Genomic DNA, 17077 nt, shown 5'->3' with positions numbered 1-17077 from the left:
GAAAACAAATCAACTTCTCAAGTGCTTGGAGAATTCAACAGACATATGTAGTGACCTGCTGATAAAAGAATGTATGAGGTCACTACTGAGGTCAAAGCATAAGCTGGGGTGTGTATTGTTTTTAAGAAAATGGTACAGTGGGAATTGGATCCCTTCTGGCATAAATTACTGTCAGCCCTGTCAGGAAGACCAAAGCAACAATTAGTCCTGCAATTTCTTCACCTAGCTTCTCACTTGGTGCTTGGAAACCTTAGAGTGAATGTGAGATAATTTCTGTAATGGCAAATACAGAACACAGTTGGTCTGTTTGTTTCTGTCTGTACACATCAGCAGGTTAATGAATAATTTGATTACTCTAAATAAAAAACAACATTAATCATAATTTTTAGATGGCCAGACAGATCATTATAAACATCTGCTGGTCATTTTCATGTAAAACCAAAAAATGCTCTATCCACAAACACCAAAAACCCTCCACCACATAAGAGAATGGTGTGATACTGGTGTCAGATTGCTTTTCCACTTTTTTACTCACTCTTCTTTCTGTTCCTTGTCTTGTCTGCATTTCCTCTCCCCATTTTCATACAGTAGTCTCTGCAGCAGACATTGTAAGGCACAAAATACAGTAATGGTAATTTCTGAAATGCTTTTGTGCTACTGTAATAGAAATTGTGAGAAGCAAGTCTTGGATTTTTGATTGGAATATAGTGCTGGTTTCGAACTCAGAAAACCATGGAAGTATTTCAATACATTGCACAAATTTCTTAGAGAGCTTATGGCTGCACAGCAGAATGGATCAAAAGAAAAGACAGGGCAAAATTTTTTTCCAGTGTCTGCAAATAACTTGCTACTTCAGGACTCATCTCTATAGGCCTGAGGCCCCCACTATGAAAAAGACTCATACATGCACTAAGAACACAAAATTGAAGATAAATACTATTCTGGGAATACCTGTTTTTAAGGCAACGATAAAAAGAACTCTGTGTTTAAACACAGTGTTTCCTAAAGCAATGCTCTACTCTAGTGAGCCTTTTTACGATTTTTTTTTAAATTATGCAACACTTCTGAGTCAGCAAGGTACCACTGGCTAAATATTTGTGGAACTTGGCAACTTCTGAAAACTGGAGTGCAATGTGAAAAAGCACGCTTCTTTAAAACAGAGGAGCTTCTCTCCATTAGGTCAAAAGAGAGTCTACAACAGAGTCTTCATTTATTAGATTTAATTAAACCTTTGAAAGAATTCCAGTTCTCTCCTTCACCACTACTTAAAGCATAGGAACTTCATTCAGCTCACTCAAAAAAGCAGCTTTTAGAAATAAGGGCAGTACAAGCAGTGACGGAATGAATCCTTTAAAAAATAAGTAAACAAGTAAACTACGAGGCATTTCACTTCATCTCTTGAACTTTGCAACTGGAATCCACCCAGATGCACTGTGTGCTTTCTGAACCCTCCCTCCTGACTGCACCAGAAGTCATAATGCTACAGCTTGTGCAGGAGAGACACTAGCAGTTTGCTCCTATCCATCTGGCCTTTTGATTTTATAAACAGTCTTAGTTTTTTAAAATTAGATATATTTTTCATATTACCCTGGGAATAGTTATGGAATGTATAGAACATACAGTATTCATAGAACATTGAGCTCATCAAATGAAAGGGATAAAAAAATACTTGTTATTAGCACCCTCTAAAAGTACAGAGTTTTCTGTAGGACTAAGGTTATGTTGCTGGTCCTCCAGCTGGAAATTAAATTCCTTGGGAAGCTATGCATTAGAGAACATAAACTACTAGTTTTCCTCTATGTTTAGTTTTCATATTACTTACTCAAATTGATCTAAGCCCTAAAGAAAAAGAAAAGAAAACCTGATGGTGAATTGACATCACTGGTTATTAAAACAATTCAGGTTAAACCAGACGTCTTTAAAACCCACAGGGATAATACAGGAGACTCACCCTCAGGCTTTCACTTTTGCTAGTGTACCTGAGCATTCATTTCAAACCATGTTGAGCAGACATGGGAATGTGAGCCCATGCTGTATATGTTTTCATGCCATGCTTCTAAACAGCTTTCATGCTTGCTTATCTCTGCCCTTTTCGCATAACTATGGTTAAGAATTTTCCACATTTTCACAAGATCTTGAGTCTAGATTCTTGGTCAGAGACAATAAAAGCACCTGGAACCAGAGAAGGCAGTGGGATATCTGCTTCTAAGCTTAACAGGGTCCGATTTTTTTTCTTGACTTCTCAGCCAAATGCTATAAGAGAAATATCCCAAGTGCTCAAGCCTATAAAATGAAGCCTTAACAAGCACTTAGGGCTTGTTGTCACATCACTCCCAACTGTAGTCAATGAAGTGTAAAGTGGAGGAGGAAACAATTTTTTAAATAGTCATCCAAGTGTTTTAAAGTTCCAAAATACCTCCAGCATTACTTGGAAAAAAAAAAAAAAAAGCATTTTAGAGGGGCTTTAGAGGCGGCACGTATCTTCAAATACATTAATTCGTACGATGCAACAATCTAAATCTTTCAAGACTGTTTATGTAAAGAAAACTAAATAGAAGCTTTATACAAGAACTGTGAAAACACCCTTACACATATGTTTACCCTGGAGTGTTACTGCTGATCTGCCCATGAACTAAGTAAGAACTCTTACGAAGAGAAAAAAACCAAACTCCTAATTTAAAGTTGTTATTGGGAGGAATTACTGAGAAAATCTGTGTGACAGGCAAAACAGCTCACAGGGCTGGGATGCTGGTTAGTTATGTGTACAGCTAGAATACAGAGGACTATAACTATCTAACTCCATGAACTATCTACTATTTATGAAAAAAAAAAATAACATGAACTATTACATGCAAATAGGTCTCAGTTCTTAAGTATGGAAAACAAAGGACAAAGAAAATTCTTGTGGTGCTTTTATCCCCTAGAGGAAAAAGCTATTTGTACAATCCCATTGTAATTCCAAAGAAAGACTGAAGAATCAAGGTATGAATAAACTAAACAAGCTTCTAGTTAGTTGCCAATACAAACCTAAACAAAATATAATCTAATTGTTGTAGAATTAAAGACTGCCAAAAGCTACATGCTAAAATACAAATATATTTCACTTTCAGGAAGACTTTCAGATTTACCTTTCAGAACTTCGTGGTTTTGGTGTTGGTCTTGGATGCCAACTGAAAGCATTGCTTGGTATACAAAGAGTTGCATAGGTAAACAAATGCTTTAAGTTGATATAAACAATCAAAAAGGCAATAAATATTTGTGATCAGTTCGTGAGATTGACTATAACCTTATCCCAAAAAAAAACCCCAAAAAAAAAATCTTGGACAGACAGTGAAAATGAACCCTGCCCAGACTAATAAATATCCAGACACTGGGCCAACTTAAAATAAGTTCAACTCTAAATAAGTATACCTCTGATTTATGTCATGTGGTCATCTGTTGATCATATGGTCAGCAGCCTCCTCAGACTAGGAGTGTTTTAAATAATTCCTGCACATCAGATAGCTGCCAAATAGATTACTATATTTATATTTATACTATTTATTTCTGCTGAAACAAAAATGGTTGTACTGTATTTTAACTATTTATGTATTAAGTTTCAGGTCATGGTGAATTTAAACAGACAAGTTACATTAAAAAAAAGGATATTGTGTTAATATTTTAATTCACTTGATCAAAAGCCTTTACATGAAAAGGGATTAGTTAATGCTGTTGAAATAAGCAGTCTTTTTGATAACTTGTTTGTTCTACTGTTAATTTAAGCCAATTTACAATGCTTAATAGCATTGCCTATAACAGGGTCACCAGCTGTAATAAAGTTTGTATTTTGAGTTAACATCAGTGTTTAAGTCCAGTTCAAAGTTTGTCTAAATTTTTACTAATTCAGGATTTCAGGTGCCTCATGCTATCTGGTGCCACTCCAGAGTGGTCAGATCCATGGGCTCTTACAGCAGGAGACGGCTGCCAGAGTAGTTATTTCAATGAGTGAAAAATCTCTAACTACTCTCCATCTGGTCTCATGGCTGTGGACATGATTGTGAAGGACATGAGACATTTTCTGACAAATACATCATGTTTCATTTTGACATTTCACAGAAAATACGGTGATTACAACAGCAGTGCATAAATATATACTGAAAGAGCAGGCAAGGAAGTACAATCTAATTCCCTAACACTGTAACTTTAGATATTGGGGTAAGAGGAGGAGAATGAAGGAAAAAGAATGCCAGGGTCAATTGTTCCTTTTAAGTCATCCCTCACATTGTCATTCTCAGAGAGGGAATATTGACCTGATGGACCACTGCTGTGTGCTAGTCACGTGTGCCAGCAATAGCACATTGGGGAGAGGCTGTCAGTGGAAGGGATTTGCAGCAGGGTTCAAAGAGGAGTTTGTTCTTGGAATAAAATTAAGGGCAAATAAAAGCACAAGGTTAGGTGGGTTAGTGTGCATAAAAGTCAAGGAACTCCAAAATGGTGAGTATGTAAAAGACACTGTAAAATCAAATAGATTTGGCAGTGTTTCCATGAAACCAGCTCATACTGCAGCAGATGCAGGCAGCTTCTGTTCCAGCAAAGATCAAGGACAGAGTGAGAAAATACATCTGGATAGATCACAGTAGTTTCAATAGGCACCTACTTTCATTCTTTCTATTCCTTTTCTAACACTGTAATTGTATTATATGCTGGAATGCAATACTGCTTAAAAAACTCAAACTTTTTGAGGCAACAAATTTTTGATATTTTACTTTCTAACGAGCCAGGAGAGAGTGTCAAGACTTTCTAATGTACGTCATAATTCTAAATGCAGTAAGACAGGATAAATTTTGTTGCCACATCAGTCTGTAATTAACAACTAGATTACTAGGACATTCTGTGTTACTTTATTAGCCTCATGTCTTGCAGTCTCTTTGCTGTAAGACCAAAGTTTTAAATACCAGGTATGTAGAGTGGCTAAAAGATGACTGAGTGACCAGTACTGTCACCTAGGCATAATAAACCACACAATAACTCCAAAAGCTTGATCATTTGTTGGATAGTGCTTATTTTAATTTTAAACATATATAAGTGGTTAAAATTACAAGAAGGGTGTCTTCTTTCTTCCCTTCTGCAGCTAAACTCACAATACAAACCCTGTTCCACCCTAACATTGCTAATTCCTTTAATTACAATGGAAGCCACAACTTGTTGCTTTCTGGCACCCTCTGCTGCTTTACACATTACACCACAGTCAGTATTTTATGGACAGTTGCACAGTTCCTGTGCCTCCATTAACACATCTTGCCAGTAGTTGCATTTCCCAGCCCAACCAAGTAAAAGCTGATGATGCTCCTACTTGGTATGTGCCCTCATTTATTGTTTGTAGATGTTTATGTTTAATTCTCAAAATCTCTCTGATAGTTCTTTTCTAAACCTTATCTGGACTCACTCTAAGGAACAGAGATAGTAGTTCTGGCAAATATGTAGAAGAGTGGCTATCTCATGCTCTCACAGATGTCCAGATAATACAGAAATTCCAATAGCTGATTCACAGATGAGAGGCAGAGGGGCTTAAATGCCTCTGAAAGTGAATAAAATCATTGAGAGTTCAATCAGAACTGCACAAGGTACTTTACAGAGATGCACAGCCATGTGTGTGAGCCGCACACTAAAACACATGGTCACACTGTTTCTCAAGAGACTTGCATGTTACTGAAGCTTCAGAATTCTCCACTGTCAGGAGAGGCAGTGGCAGATTATTTTAGGAAGAAGGATGAGTGAAAGGCCTGGGTACTTCACCTCAATGTAAAGAAATGTTATTTTGTGAAAAGTCTACCTCTACATGGAAACTCAAAGCTCCACAGATATAGAACAATAACCTTCTCGAAATAACATACAGCACTCAAAATTATCAAAGTCTAAGCAGAAGTGGGAGTAGTTAGAATATATTTAAATAGAAGTCCTCAACTATAAGAGAACTGGCACTTTGCCACAGTTCCAAAATAATCAGACATTTGAAAAAAATCTAGAAAGCTGACAAAATCTCAACATTACCAGAAAGCCTTGTTTGGTTATACTGTAAAATAAAACCACTTCAGATACATTGTTTATTTTCTTGTTCAGCTTAAATATGCATTTTTGCTGTTCAGCTAAATATCACGCACTTTCTTCTCTATTTTTAAGTCCAGTAAACATTCTAGACATTTCTGGTATTTATAACATACTCTCCCTATAGAAGATGATAAAAATACACCATCACGAAGCAGACATATTTACTGTAATCTGCTGCTGCTATCTGGGAAAAATCTGTTACTGTCTTGTAACCACAGGTGCTTTCTGGAATGTATGTCATAGTCAATTTGTGTGTATGTATTTAACTACATGTTTATGTTAAGACTTTTCAGTGTATTGCTATTAATGGAGATTTCAAGGACATTTATTCCTCACCTCTTTGTCTAAGCATATGCACTGCTAATATATATTTGTTCTATTCCAAAACTCCAGGGAATGTTCACATGACATTTTTGAGGGGAGAGGAAAAAAAAACCACAAAAAACCAACTAAAATTGAAGAGCATGGAAAGCTAATTACAGATGGGTGAAATGGAGAGACTGTAAACTGCATCTCTTCAAACAATAAATACTTCAAAATGTGCATCACTCATTAGTTTTCAAGATTATACTGCAGCGTTTAATCTCTGCATGTCCTCCCAATACAGTTTAAGTCAAGTTTCTGATTGATTTACATTCCTGACAAACACAGCTGAGGGATGAGGAGAAGAGATAGATGGTTGAGATGGTCATATCTCAGGGGCTCCAGTGGCATGTTCCAGATTGAGATTGAGGAGAGGTAGGTTTCAAGGAACTGCAGGGGGGACAGGGAGAAGAAAGGCAGTGTTTGAGGGAAAACAGGTGACTTTAAGGAACAAAAAGATCTTTTAATGTTTCTGTAGTCTTGGTCTACAGAAGCAAAGTGTGCAAAACCCTAATTCCAGTCATAACCAAGCAAACTCAACTATAACTTAATGACTCATTAGATTTCCTGGAGACTGTATAAGTATTCATCACAATATATGTACTTTTCATTACATGGTTATTTCATTAACATCTAGATGAGTAATTCTCTTATGATCTTACACAGCAATAACACAAGGGATTTGTAAGTATAAACAAAAAGCCTAATAACAGCGCACGATTTATCCTTCATGAATAATGTACTTCTAGACCAGTAAAATAATTCGAGATGTGCTCCTGCAGCATTTTCTTTTATGGCTTCAGACAGTCAAATGTGAGTGACTCAGGGGAATATGAATCTCAGTGCCTGATACCAGTGAGTAACTCGGAGCTATTCTGTGAAGAGAGATTGTTAGAAATCTTGTGGTACTTTTAATGTCCTCAAATGTAATGTAATTCTCCTAAATGTAAAGAGAACTGCTTGTTTCAGTGTAAAATAAAGAGGTCTCACAAGAAGTCAAACTAGAATCAAACAATATAAAAAAAAAGAGATTATTTTGTTGTCTTTTCCTCCTCTGCCTTTCTAAGACAGTAACATTCTTTAGGCAAGATGAATGAAATGTTTCATTCTTTATTCTCTACTAATCTCACACTTCCAGCAGTTCTTCCATCCTTTCCTCAGCTTCCTTGTTCTCTCAGAGTAAAAATATGCTTGGTCTACCACAAAAAGGCAACTGTTACTCTGTCTGTCCAGCTGTCATCCCATCTATATTTTCTCTTAAATTTCTTCAGTTCCTGGAAATTTTATGGTTTGTTTACAAAAGCACTTGGAATTCCTCCTGTTCCAGTTCTATGCTAAACCACTTTGCCTCTCATCTTACTCAAATTGGCTGTGTTAATAACATTAATAATCTCTTATCAACAAAACTTGAAAAAAGAATTCAAACATCTACATCCTTGAGATTCAACCATTGTTTACACCTTTAATCTCGCCCTTAGAGAAATTGTTCTCTTTCCTTTCTTTAGTCTCTCCATTCATACAGTCACAAGTATTCCCAAAATGTATTCTTACACAGACCTTCATTATTCTCTTTATCTTTTTTCTTTTGAGGTTACACATATCTCTAGTCTTGATACACTCATTTTCATTTTTAGTCTAGCCATTATGTCAAGCTAATTTCACCTGCAAACAAAAAAATAAACTTCAATGTCTACACTAATGAAGATGTTACTTCCTGTAACTATCCTTCAGTTTGCATTATCTATTTGCATATTTTCACTGTTGTTGCATCTACATGCATTGATTTTTCCAGAGAATTTTTAAATTTCTCTGGCACAGAGGATTACTTTTAAAAGGCATGAGCCCCCTGTAAGTCATACACAAGTTTATAAAATGGCTTTGTTGATGTCTAAAACAAAGAAGGAAACTCCAATCCTGAAGTTCAGTTTCTAAAATTTTGCCCCACACTCATCATTCATGATTCAAGAGTCTGGAATATGGGAGACTACAGTGATAGTTGGCTTCAGCATTCACTGAATACCAAACAAGTTACAAATGCCCTGAAGCCATCTTGTACATTATACACTGAACAGTAGATTGAAAGTGTCTGAATGTGTCAAACATGTTCCAGAAAGTCTTCCCTCAAACAGCTAAGGACAATCACTGGGGAAGGATGTGGGAATGGGATTAGTTCCTAAAAAGAAGATCACACCCTGAACCTACCTAGGAAATGAGAGGACTTGTCTAGGAAAACATCTTCAGAAGGCTAGTTACAACATGCTCCTGGCTATGACAGTATTGGGCCCTTGGGTTCCGGGAATCCCAGAAAGGTTAAAAGTTTAATGTAAATCACCTACCTAGTGAAGAAACTCACAAAGCACAGCTAGTTAAACAAAAATATATACTTGAAAATGGGAAATCTGAATATGTATCAGGTTGAGGAGTGTCATTTCCCTCACAGAAAAACATCTGCTTATATCCTTTCATAATGGAGCTGCATCAGCCTTGTCTGCTATTCCACCTAGCACTGCCAGTGTTGCAAGACAGGAGAGAACAAATTGTGAAAAGAAGTGTTTGTTACCAGTGTGGCTCTAATGTGTATTTAACCCACAGTTCCCCCCATAAAATTATTGCATGAGACTTAATTCTGCCAAACCACAAGAGCTGGATTCAGAAATGTGTAATTAACAGGTAAGTAAATCCTTGTGAGGCAGGACACCAAAGAACATATAAACTGTGCATTACCATGACCCAATTTTCCCAGGGAATGGGGATCATAATGCTTCTGCCAGCACTTAAAAAGTCCAAGGAAGAAATGCAATTGATGGGAGCTTGCTAACTTTTGGGGACAGGCTCATCTACACTGAGGGCAAAATGTCCTCGTGGAATTCCCAGCTGGACAACAACCTGGCTTGAAGCTGCACAAAAGTGTAGACAATATGGTCTGAATTTAAAAAACGGGGGTCATACAGATGTCAAAAGGGGTCATACAGGTGTCACTGCAGGAAGAAACTGGCCTACACATTGAAGGAGCTGGGGTTAGTTTTCAAAACTGAGATTGAATTCCCAGTTTCCCAAGGGACCATATTTCTTCACCCAGCCAAATTTCTGTACATATTTCAATCTGTCATGCTTGCATGGAAGGCTCACCTGAAGCTTCTCCAAAGCTTATACATAGAAAGTATATCTTTCTATAAGAAAGACATACAGAAAGTATATCTTGAACCCATACAGCCTATCTCACCAACAACTGCACCAGTAAAACCAGGAAATCCTTATACAGTTCAAAACTGTGCAGGCAGGAAAAGCTCACATGTGGGCCCATTTGACAATGAACACAGGGATGACATTTTCAGCCTTCCTGTTACTCAAAGAGCTACACACAACCGTATCACACACATTTTCACAGAGAATTCATGGACCTTAGTAGAACCCTCCATTCTTTATACACAATTATCCTGTTTTTCACAAACAATTTTTAGACACAGAATATCATGCTGATGTTCTCATCCCTGGATACTGACATTGCTGCTGCTCCACAGTGTCTGCCCAGCACATCTGTGTCAGAGAAAGTCTGAAGAGAGAGGGTCATGGCACATTTAGCAGTTATAGTTTCCACACCTTTATCCTGTCCACAGGCTGACTCCTTGTTAAGAAGAGATTTGCATGCACCCCATCGTCCTGCAACCTTGTTGTCCTCCAGAGAAAAATCCAAGCATATTAGCAGAGATGGAGCCACGATGGGCTTCTGCAGGACCACAGGAACACTATGGAGCACATCTAGCACAATAAATTACAAAGCAATGTCTACCAGTATATACATTGTAACTTTGTCTGTCTTTAGGCTTCATACACTTTAACTCTCTCTCACAGAAAAAGCTCCCTGGTTAAAAGCAGAGACTGATTCACCTACTCTTGTTACCTTCCTCTTGTTAATGTACACAACTTGTCTTCAGTCTCAAACAATAAAGCAACATTTTTGGCATTCTTCTGTCTTTTTTACAAAACATTTTAAACTTATTAGCGTCTTTTTAAAGGCATTATTAATGAAATCAAGAACTATGTTGTAGGAATTATCTTATTAGCTCTAAATAAAGTCATACCAATTCCCACTTTTATCAGATAAGTTGCTGCTCACCCAAAATTGGTGCTAGCTCTGAGAACTAAAGCTTTTTACTAGAGATTCTTATCCATTTGGCAATGTTCTAAAGCTCCAGCACCTTTTCTCCACTCCCTGATTTCCAGATGAACAAGACCTGTATTTTTAGTGAACTCAACTTTCTCTGTGGGACTGCAGCATATCTGTATTCTAAATCATAAAAATTATCTTTGATGCGCAACTTGGGTTGTAAAAACTGGTAGAAAAGTGTGCCAAAGATCAGACTGACAAAATAAAAAATAGTCTTCATGAAGTGCATACAACAACAATAGGAAACTCTTAATAGGAAAGGTCTCTCCAGCACTATCACAACTATGAGAAAACCCCTGCTACCAACAAAAATTAAGGATGCTTTTGTACCTAGATAGGTATTGGCAGAGACAGTTCTTGTGGGAAGTAGCAAGAGCTAATTCTAAAAAACACCTATTAAGGCAGCACTAATCTCTGAAGGAAAAATTAAGTTGAAGTTTAATAAACTAAAAATTTTTGTCAACTTAGAATTTATTTTACAATTTATGCTGCTGACAGCACTGTAAACTATGTGAGGAAAGAATAGAAACATGAGCTTTTAAAAAGTCACTAGGGACAAAACTGAAAATCGCACCATGAGAGGATTTTCAGTTCAACACCTTTTGATTCTCTTGCATTTTCTCCAACTACCCCAGGATGGATAGAATTGGTATGTTTTGTGTGCTTACTGTATGTTTGATATGATGTGTTGAAAGCTGAAACACTGGAGATTTTCCATGATATTTATTATTTGTTCAGGAGGAAAAAAAAAAACAAAACTGAAGTCTTTCTCTCTGAACAATTAGATAAAAGCTTTATAACGTATTTTCTACCCAGAAGGCTATCTCGCTTTCTCTAATGATGGGGGAACTTAAAACAGAAAATAAAGAAACAAATGGGTTATAAAGAAGCAAAAAGGAATTAGCTTTAGGTTTTATCAAAAGGTAAACCCTTGAAATCCCACTATTTTCTAAATAAAGATGATCTGAAATGTCCTTAATTGACAGAAGTGAAATAATTCATACAAGGAAGAGATAAAAATTCATGTGGCATTATTTTCCATTGAAGGGATTCAAAGAGATGATGAAAGTTCTATATTGCTCCTTGGAAGCATAGCTGTAAGGAATGTGTCTACATTGACACATTGACAGACATATGCTGTAATACACAGAGATTTAAATCCTTATTATATTTACAAAAACAGTTAATAAGAGATACTAAAATCTTCTCAGCACAGTAGACTGACCAAGCAAAAAAGCAAACTTCCCCAATTTTCTTACTAATTTAATTCATTTAAAGCTTCTGAGATTTGAATATGAAATAATTTATCCCCCAGTACATCTCAGATACTCAGGTTCTGTGTGCAACATCAAATGGGTAAACATAATTAATCCTGGTAAAGCTAACTATGCAGAAGCTGGGTGCTGCTGGGCTTCACAGGTTTTTAGTTGTTATGAACTTGGGCCTACGGAGCCAATTGAACTTGTCTGAAAGTACTTTATACATCAATGCCAAAATGAGCATAGTGCACAAGACATTGCAATAGAACTAACTAAAGAAAAACTAAGCATTTTATATACATTTAAAATAAATATTAAAATATGTTTACAATTTAATTCAGTAACAGCTGAATTGAGACGTCTCAATTGAAAGATTATGCCATTGGCATAATTCACTTGAAAGATGATGCCATTGGCAAGAGGAAAACCAAATTATGAGTGAAACAGACTTTGGGAATATTGGTAGAGATTAATTATGAACTGCTATCAATATCATCCACAGAGAGCATCAAGAATTTCCAACAGCAGACAATCCATATCAGTGCTCCCCAGCTTTTTTAAAGCCAATAATAAAATATCTTAGACCTCCTGAAAATGGGTATCAAAGGCCTCCTGGAAAGGGTATCAAATGGCAGATGAATAGAGAAAACATTTCCCCTTAACTGCAAGTTATGAGAACAAGGATTATGAAAATATATGTTCAAGAAGAGGGTAGTGGGGTTCTTGAGGTTTATTAACTAAAAGTTTTTAAGTTAAAGTAGTGAATGAATGGCTAACAAATGTTATTGTAGTATTTTGACTGTTGCTGGTTTAATGGCTGATGTTCTAGCTTGCACTGACAGGACATATTGCTACATACTGGTGTATGACAAACATAAAACATGCAAACTAGCTTTGACTACTTTAGATTTTTTTTTTACCCTGCATATCACAAACACCTCAAGAGTCCACTGCTATAAGGAGAAGAGAATTGCCCTACAATTAACTGAGCAGGCTAGCAAAATTGAGCACTGCCAAGGAAAATTACCTGAAAATAGGTAAAATTGCGCCTTTGGCTAGGTTAGACCAGTGCAGAGCCCAAAGGAAACAAATGGAGAGCAAGCTCAAAACCTGGGGTTTCTGAGAGAAAAACTGACAAGTTTGGATGACTTCAACTTCAGTACAATTTACATTTCCTAACTCATTTAAGAAATCAGCAGTGTAGAACTGGTATGTGCAAAGTCAGGAGAGTAATTTGATCAGTCTGTCGAGATAAAACAATTCAGTAAAGAGATTGTGTCAAGGGACAGATAAATAAATATATTACTGTGAAGTTAAAGTAGCTAGTCACTGTGCAAACACTGATCTATGACTATGCACAGCAGCTTTCAAAGCTGGTTTAACACCCAGAGCACCTGGGACATATTCTTTGGCCTGTCTGAGCTGTGGCATGGGCTTATGGGAGGAGAAAGATGGACACAAGGAGAGCCACAAGTACTGCTGCAGCATGGCCATGCACTGACCACGTTTCCTCCATAGCAGCATGGAGCTAGAGATGAAATCAAGAATCCCTTTTCCACATAAAAATGCAACAGGGAACATACACCAGTGTTGTTTTGGAGATGCAAACATTGCTAGAATGGATAGTTCTCTCTGCAGCTCATCTCTGTCATGGAAATGAAGCATGACACACAACAGAGTGGTGGGTCCCTAAGCAGTCCTAGATGGCCACTAACCACTTACATAACCTTGGAAAATCACACCCCTTCCCTGTGCTTTTGTGTCTCCTTATTTGTCCTGCCTGTCTGGAATGGCAAGTTTTAACATGATTGAAGTAGAGAGCGATTATCTCTTGATCTGTGTGTGTAATATAAGAGTTCCATGCTGGAGTTCCCAAAGCTCTCAGCCAGGGCCACTAGGTGCTGCTGTAATATGAGTAATTAAAATAATACCTATTATTAAGGATATTGTGTGCATTCTTTCTATGGACTGTTTCAAAAAGTCTGAAAGTCAGAGAAAAAACTTATTCGAAACCTGCAAATTTTTTGAACAATAAGAACGAAAAGAACCCATTATTCACTACATTAGTACTCAAAAATTTTCCCTTTCCCTTTTGATGCTTTGAGAAAAAAGCTGCAAACACCTTCCACCTTTAAAAATGCACTGAAAAAATGGACTTTTTTTTTCTGTTTCATTTCCATTTTTAAACCCAGTTTCAGCAGTTTACTATTATGCAAGTTCAAGCAAATCACTATTCTCCAAAATCCTTGCCAGCTACACAATTATGCACCTTATTTATATATTATTTGAATGTGAACAAAAAGGCAAAGTCCTCAGCATGGGAGAACATGACTTGGATTGCAAATGATTCAATAAATGCATGGTGATTTTACTGAGACTCAGATTTTGTGTCTGTCACTTTCACAGTATTCTAAGGAGGTTTCATCTTATTAAATGTAGTTGACTAGCCATAAACACAGTACAAGATTAATAGGACTCCATATGAATCACAGTCACTAAATGCTTCTTGTCTGAAAGTATTAAAAAGTCTTTAGACAGCTGCCAGCTATAGCTCAGAGAGCTATATGACTAAAGTGCTATTTCTGAAAGCCTTGGAGTCAGTTCATCAAGCTGGACTTCACAGTGGACAATCCAAAAGGCTATTTATATTTTAAAAATAATTTGGCAAGTGTTGTTTATCAAACCAGTTTTCCAGACACAAAGACTCCACTTAATAATTTACTCTTGGATTCACTGTCCTTAAAATGAAGCTAAATGAAATTATTTGGATCCACAGAAGAACAGGTCTGATAAGGCAATTCTGGATTAATTAGAAGTGATGAAGTTTTGCTGCCAGGTTATCTCAAGATCCAAAGTTAGCACAGAAACAAAGTTAAAAATATTAAGCATGTGTGAAAAATAAGTATCAGGAACCTGTATGAGAATTAGGACTTTATGGTAAAAATGGGACAGAATATTCATATTCTATATAAATCCTTATTAAAAGCATTTTAGGAAGGTGGAGTGGTGCCAACACAAACTAAAAATATATTTTATTCTTACCATTTGAGACTGGCTCCGTGGACAGCCATTGATATCTTCAACCTTTTCATTTGCTAAACAAAAGCAGTGAGGGGAAAAGCAAAGGTAAACAATGAGATAAAACTTTCCTTTCCAACCCCTGGTCAAAAAATTAAAAAAAAAAAAAAGAAAAGAATAAAACTCAACCCAAAAACCTAAAAATCAAAACAGAAAAAAAAAAAATCCCTGAAGAAAAGCAGAAAAGGCACAGCAATAAAATGCAGAGGGTTTTGTTGACAGAGAGCTCTTTCTTTTCTAAGTAAAGCTCAGTCGTACAGTAACAACACTCTTGTTAGCAGCAGTTGCTTCCATATGCCAAATCATACAAAGGGGGAAGTGCAAAGGAGGTCGCTGCTAATTCTTCAGCCCCTGCAAAATAACTGCTGACATGAAATCTTCCACAATTGTCTTTGCAGGGTCAGGATACAGTTTCAAGTGATCCAAGAAAGTATGAGCCACTCCAGCTAACAAAATGCACACATGGGAGACATATGGTTTAATGGAGCATTCATCTCTGACAATTCAAAGTGTGTAAGATACAGTTCTGGCCATTTAAAGTATGGTTAAACAGCAAATTCCAAACATGCTCACATAAACATATTTTTTAATTAAGACAAGGATGAACCACACAAATATCAGAGACATATGGACACAGTCAAATTGTATTATTCAGGGTTCATCTTATTGTTAAATATTGAATGTATTGTTAAATACATTCAAGTTGAATTATATATTCCCCCACGCAAGGAGTCAGCTCGCAGTGCTTCCCTCAGCCCTGGTCTTACCGATGATCTGGATGATTTCTGCTAGCAGAACTCCATCTGCAATGTCCTGTTGCAAATCCTTGATCAACCGCTTGTGGCCAGATTTTGCTAGGTAGTGGTTAGCCCAGTCAGTGTAAATCTGCAGAGCAGAGTGGGAGGGCAAGGGGAAGAAGGGGAAGAGAGGAAAAAAGACAATAAAAAGTCTTAAAACAAATGTTGGCTTACATAGCAGAACTATTCTGGAACACATTCCCATTTAAGAAGTCAGCACCAAGGGAAACAATTTTAATGTTTTTTTGACTTTTTTTTTTCCCTCCCTAACGGTCATGCCCCTCCCCCTGCCATCCTCTGTTTTATTTTAGCTTCAAATGATTCAGGCTGTTTCACGAGGGTTCAAACTTGCTGTGACCAAGCAAAATTCCCCTTATGACTGTAAAGGAAACTCCTGTTGTAAATCAATCACATCTACCGAAATTCCACCTCCCACCACATTTCTATCTCCACAGATGCCCCGCCAACAACATTCATACTCTGGGGAAAGTGATAGAAGAGACATGTGCCTGTGTTTGAGTAAGGATTAATTGGGGTGTCACTGGTGTTCCCGCACCTGGTGATGCCTCTGTAACACTTTATGCAGTAACCACTGTGTCCCACTGCCCAGGGACAGGTCATTTACCCCTTGCCTACAGTTCAAAGGGCTCTAATGAGCACAGAGGAGACTGAGAGCACCAGATGCACAGTAGTCATATCACTGGAATTAGAGTACATATATTCTGCAGAGATGCTGTGCCCTTTCCTTCCCTAAAGAGGAGGGAGGAACAGTGAGACTGAGCAGCACCAAATACTTAGCAACTGGCAGCACAAAAATGGCAGTTATCAACAAAAAGTTGAAAATGACCAGCTGAATTATATCCTCCAAAATAAGGGAGGAGAGGGGCATGAAGAGAGAGGTTGGAGGCATTTCATAAGGCGTGTATGTACACAGAGCATTTGGCAACACCTACAGCACACACACAAGCAGAACCAGGTTTACTTAGGAAAAAGAGGGACACATTCCCCTCTACACTGAAGGGGGAGTGCACCCCAAGAGCTTCTCACACCTTACTGGGGTGTCCCAGCATGCAGAAGAAGCTCATAGAGACTGGCAGGGGCTGCCACACAACAGGAGGGTCTCTGTGGCCTTTGGCAGCCAGCCCTGGCTCCCTTTTGCACGGTGTCTGTGACCACTTTCCTCACTCCAGAAAACAGGACTCATACAGAACCTCCCAAGCCTCCCACTGCTGTGGGATGATACCTCTAAGAGAAAGCACACATGTATGATAGCACCACCATGTGAGTAAATATAAAAACCAAGAGTCTTTCTCTGCTGAGAATAT

General features: G+C 37.5%; 1 protein-coding gene across 1 annotated transcript in view; it reads right to left on the bottom strand.

Moving 5' to 3' along the window:
• The window catches only part of NAV3 (neuron navigator 3), a 182246-nt gene extending 166455 nt beyond the window's left edge, over positions 1-15791 (bottom strand). Inside the window, exons 1-2 of the mRNA XM_041409852.1 lie at positions 15723-15791; positions 14920-14972 (exon numbers count right to left, since the gene is read on the bottom strand). Of these exons, the coding sequence (XP_041265786.1) occupies positions 14920-14922 (3 nt within the window). The 5' untranslated portion in view covers positions 14923-14972; positions 15723-15791. The remainder of the gene's footprint in view (positions 1-14919; positions 14973-15722) is intronic.
• Positions 15792-17077: the final 1286 nt, after the last annotated feature.

Source organism: Onychostruthus taczanowskii, unplaced genomic scaffold (assembly GCF_017590055.1).
Source record: "Onychostruthus taczanowskii isolate IOZ18803 unplaced genomic scaffold, ASM1759005v1 scaffold31, whole genome shotgun sequence".
Lineage (NCBI taxonomy): Eukaryota > Metazoa > Chordata > Aves > Passeriformes > Passeridae > Onychostruthus > Onychostruthus taczanowskii.
The sequence above is the reverse complement of the archived record's forward strand: the minus strand, read 5'-3'. Positions and strand labels throughout refer to the sequence as shown.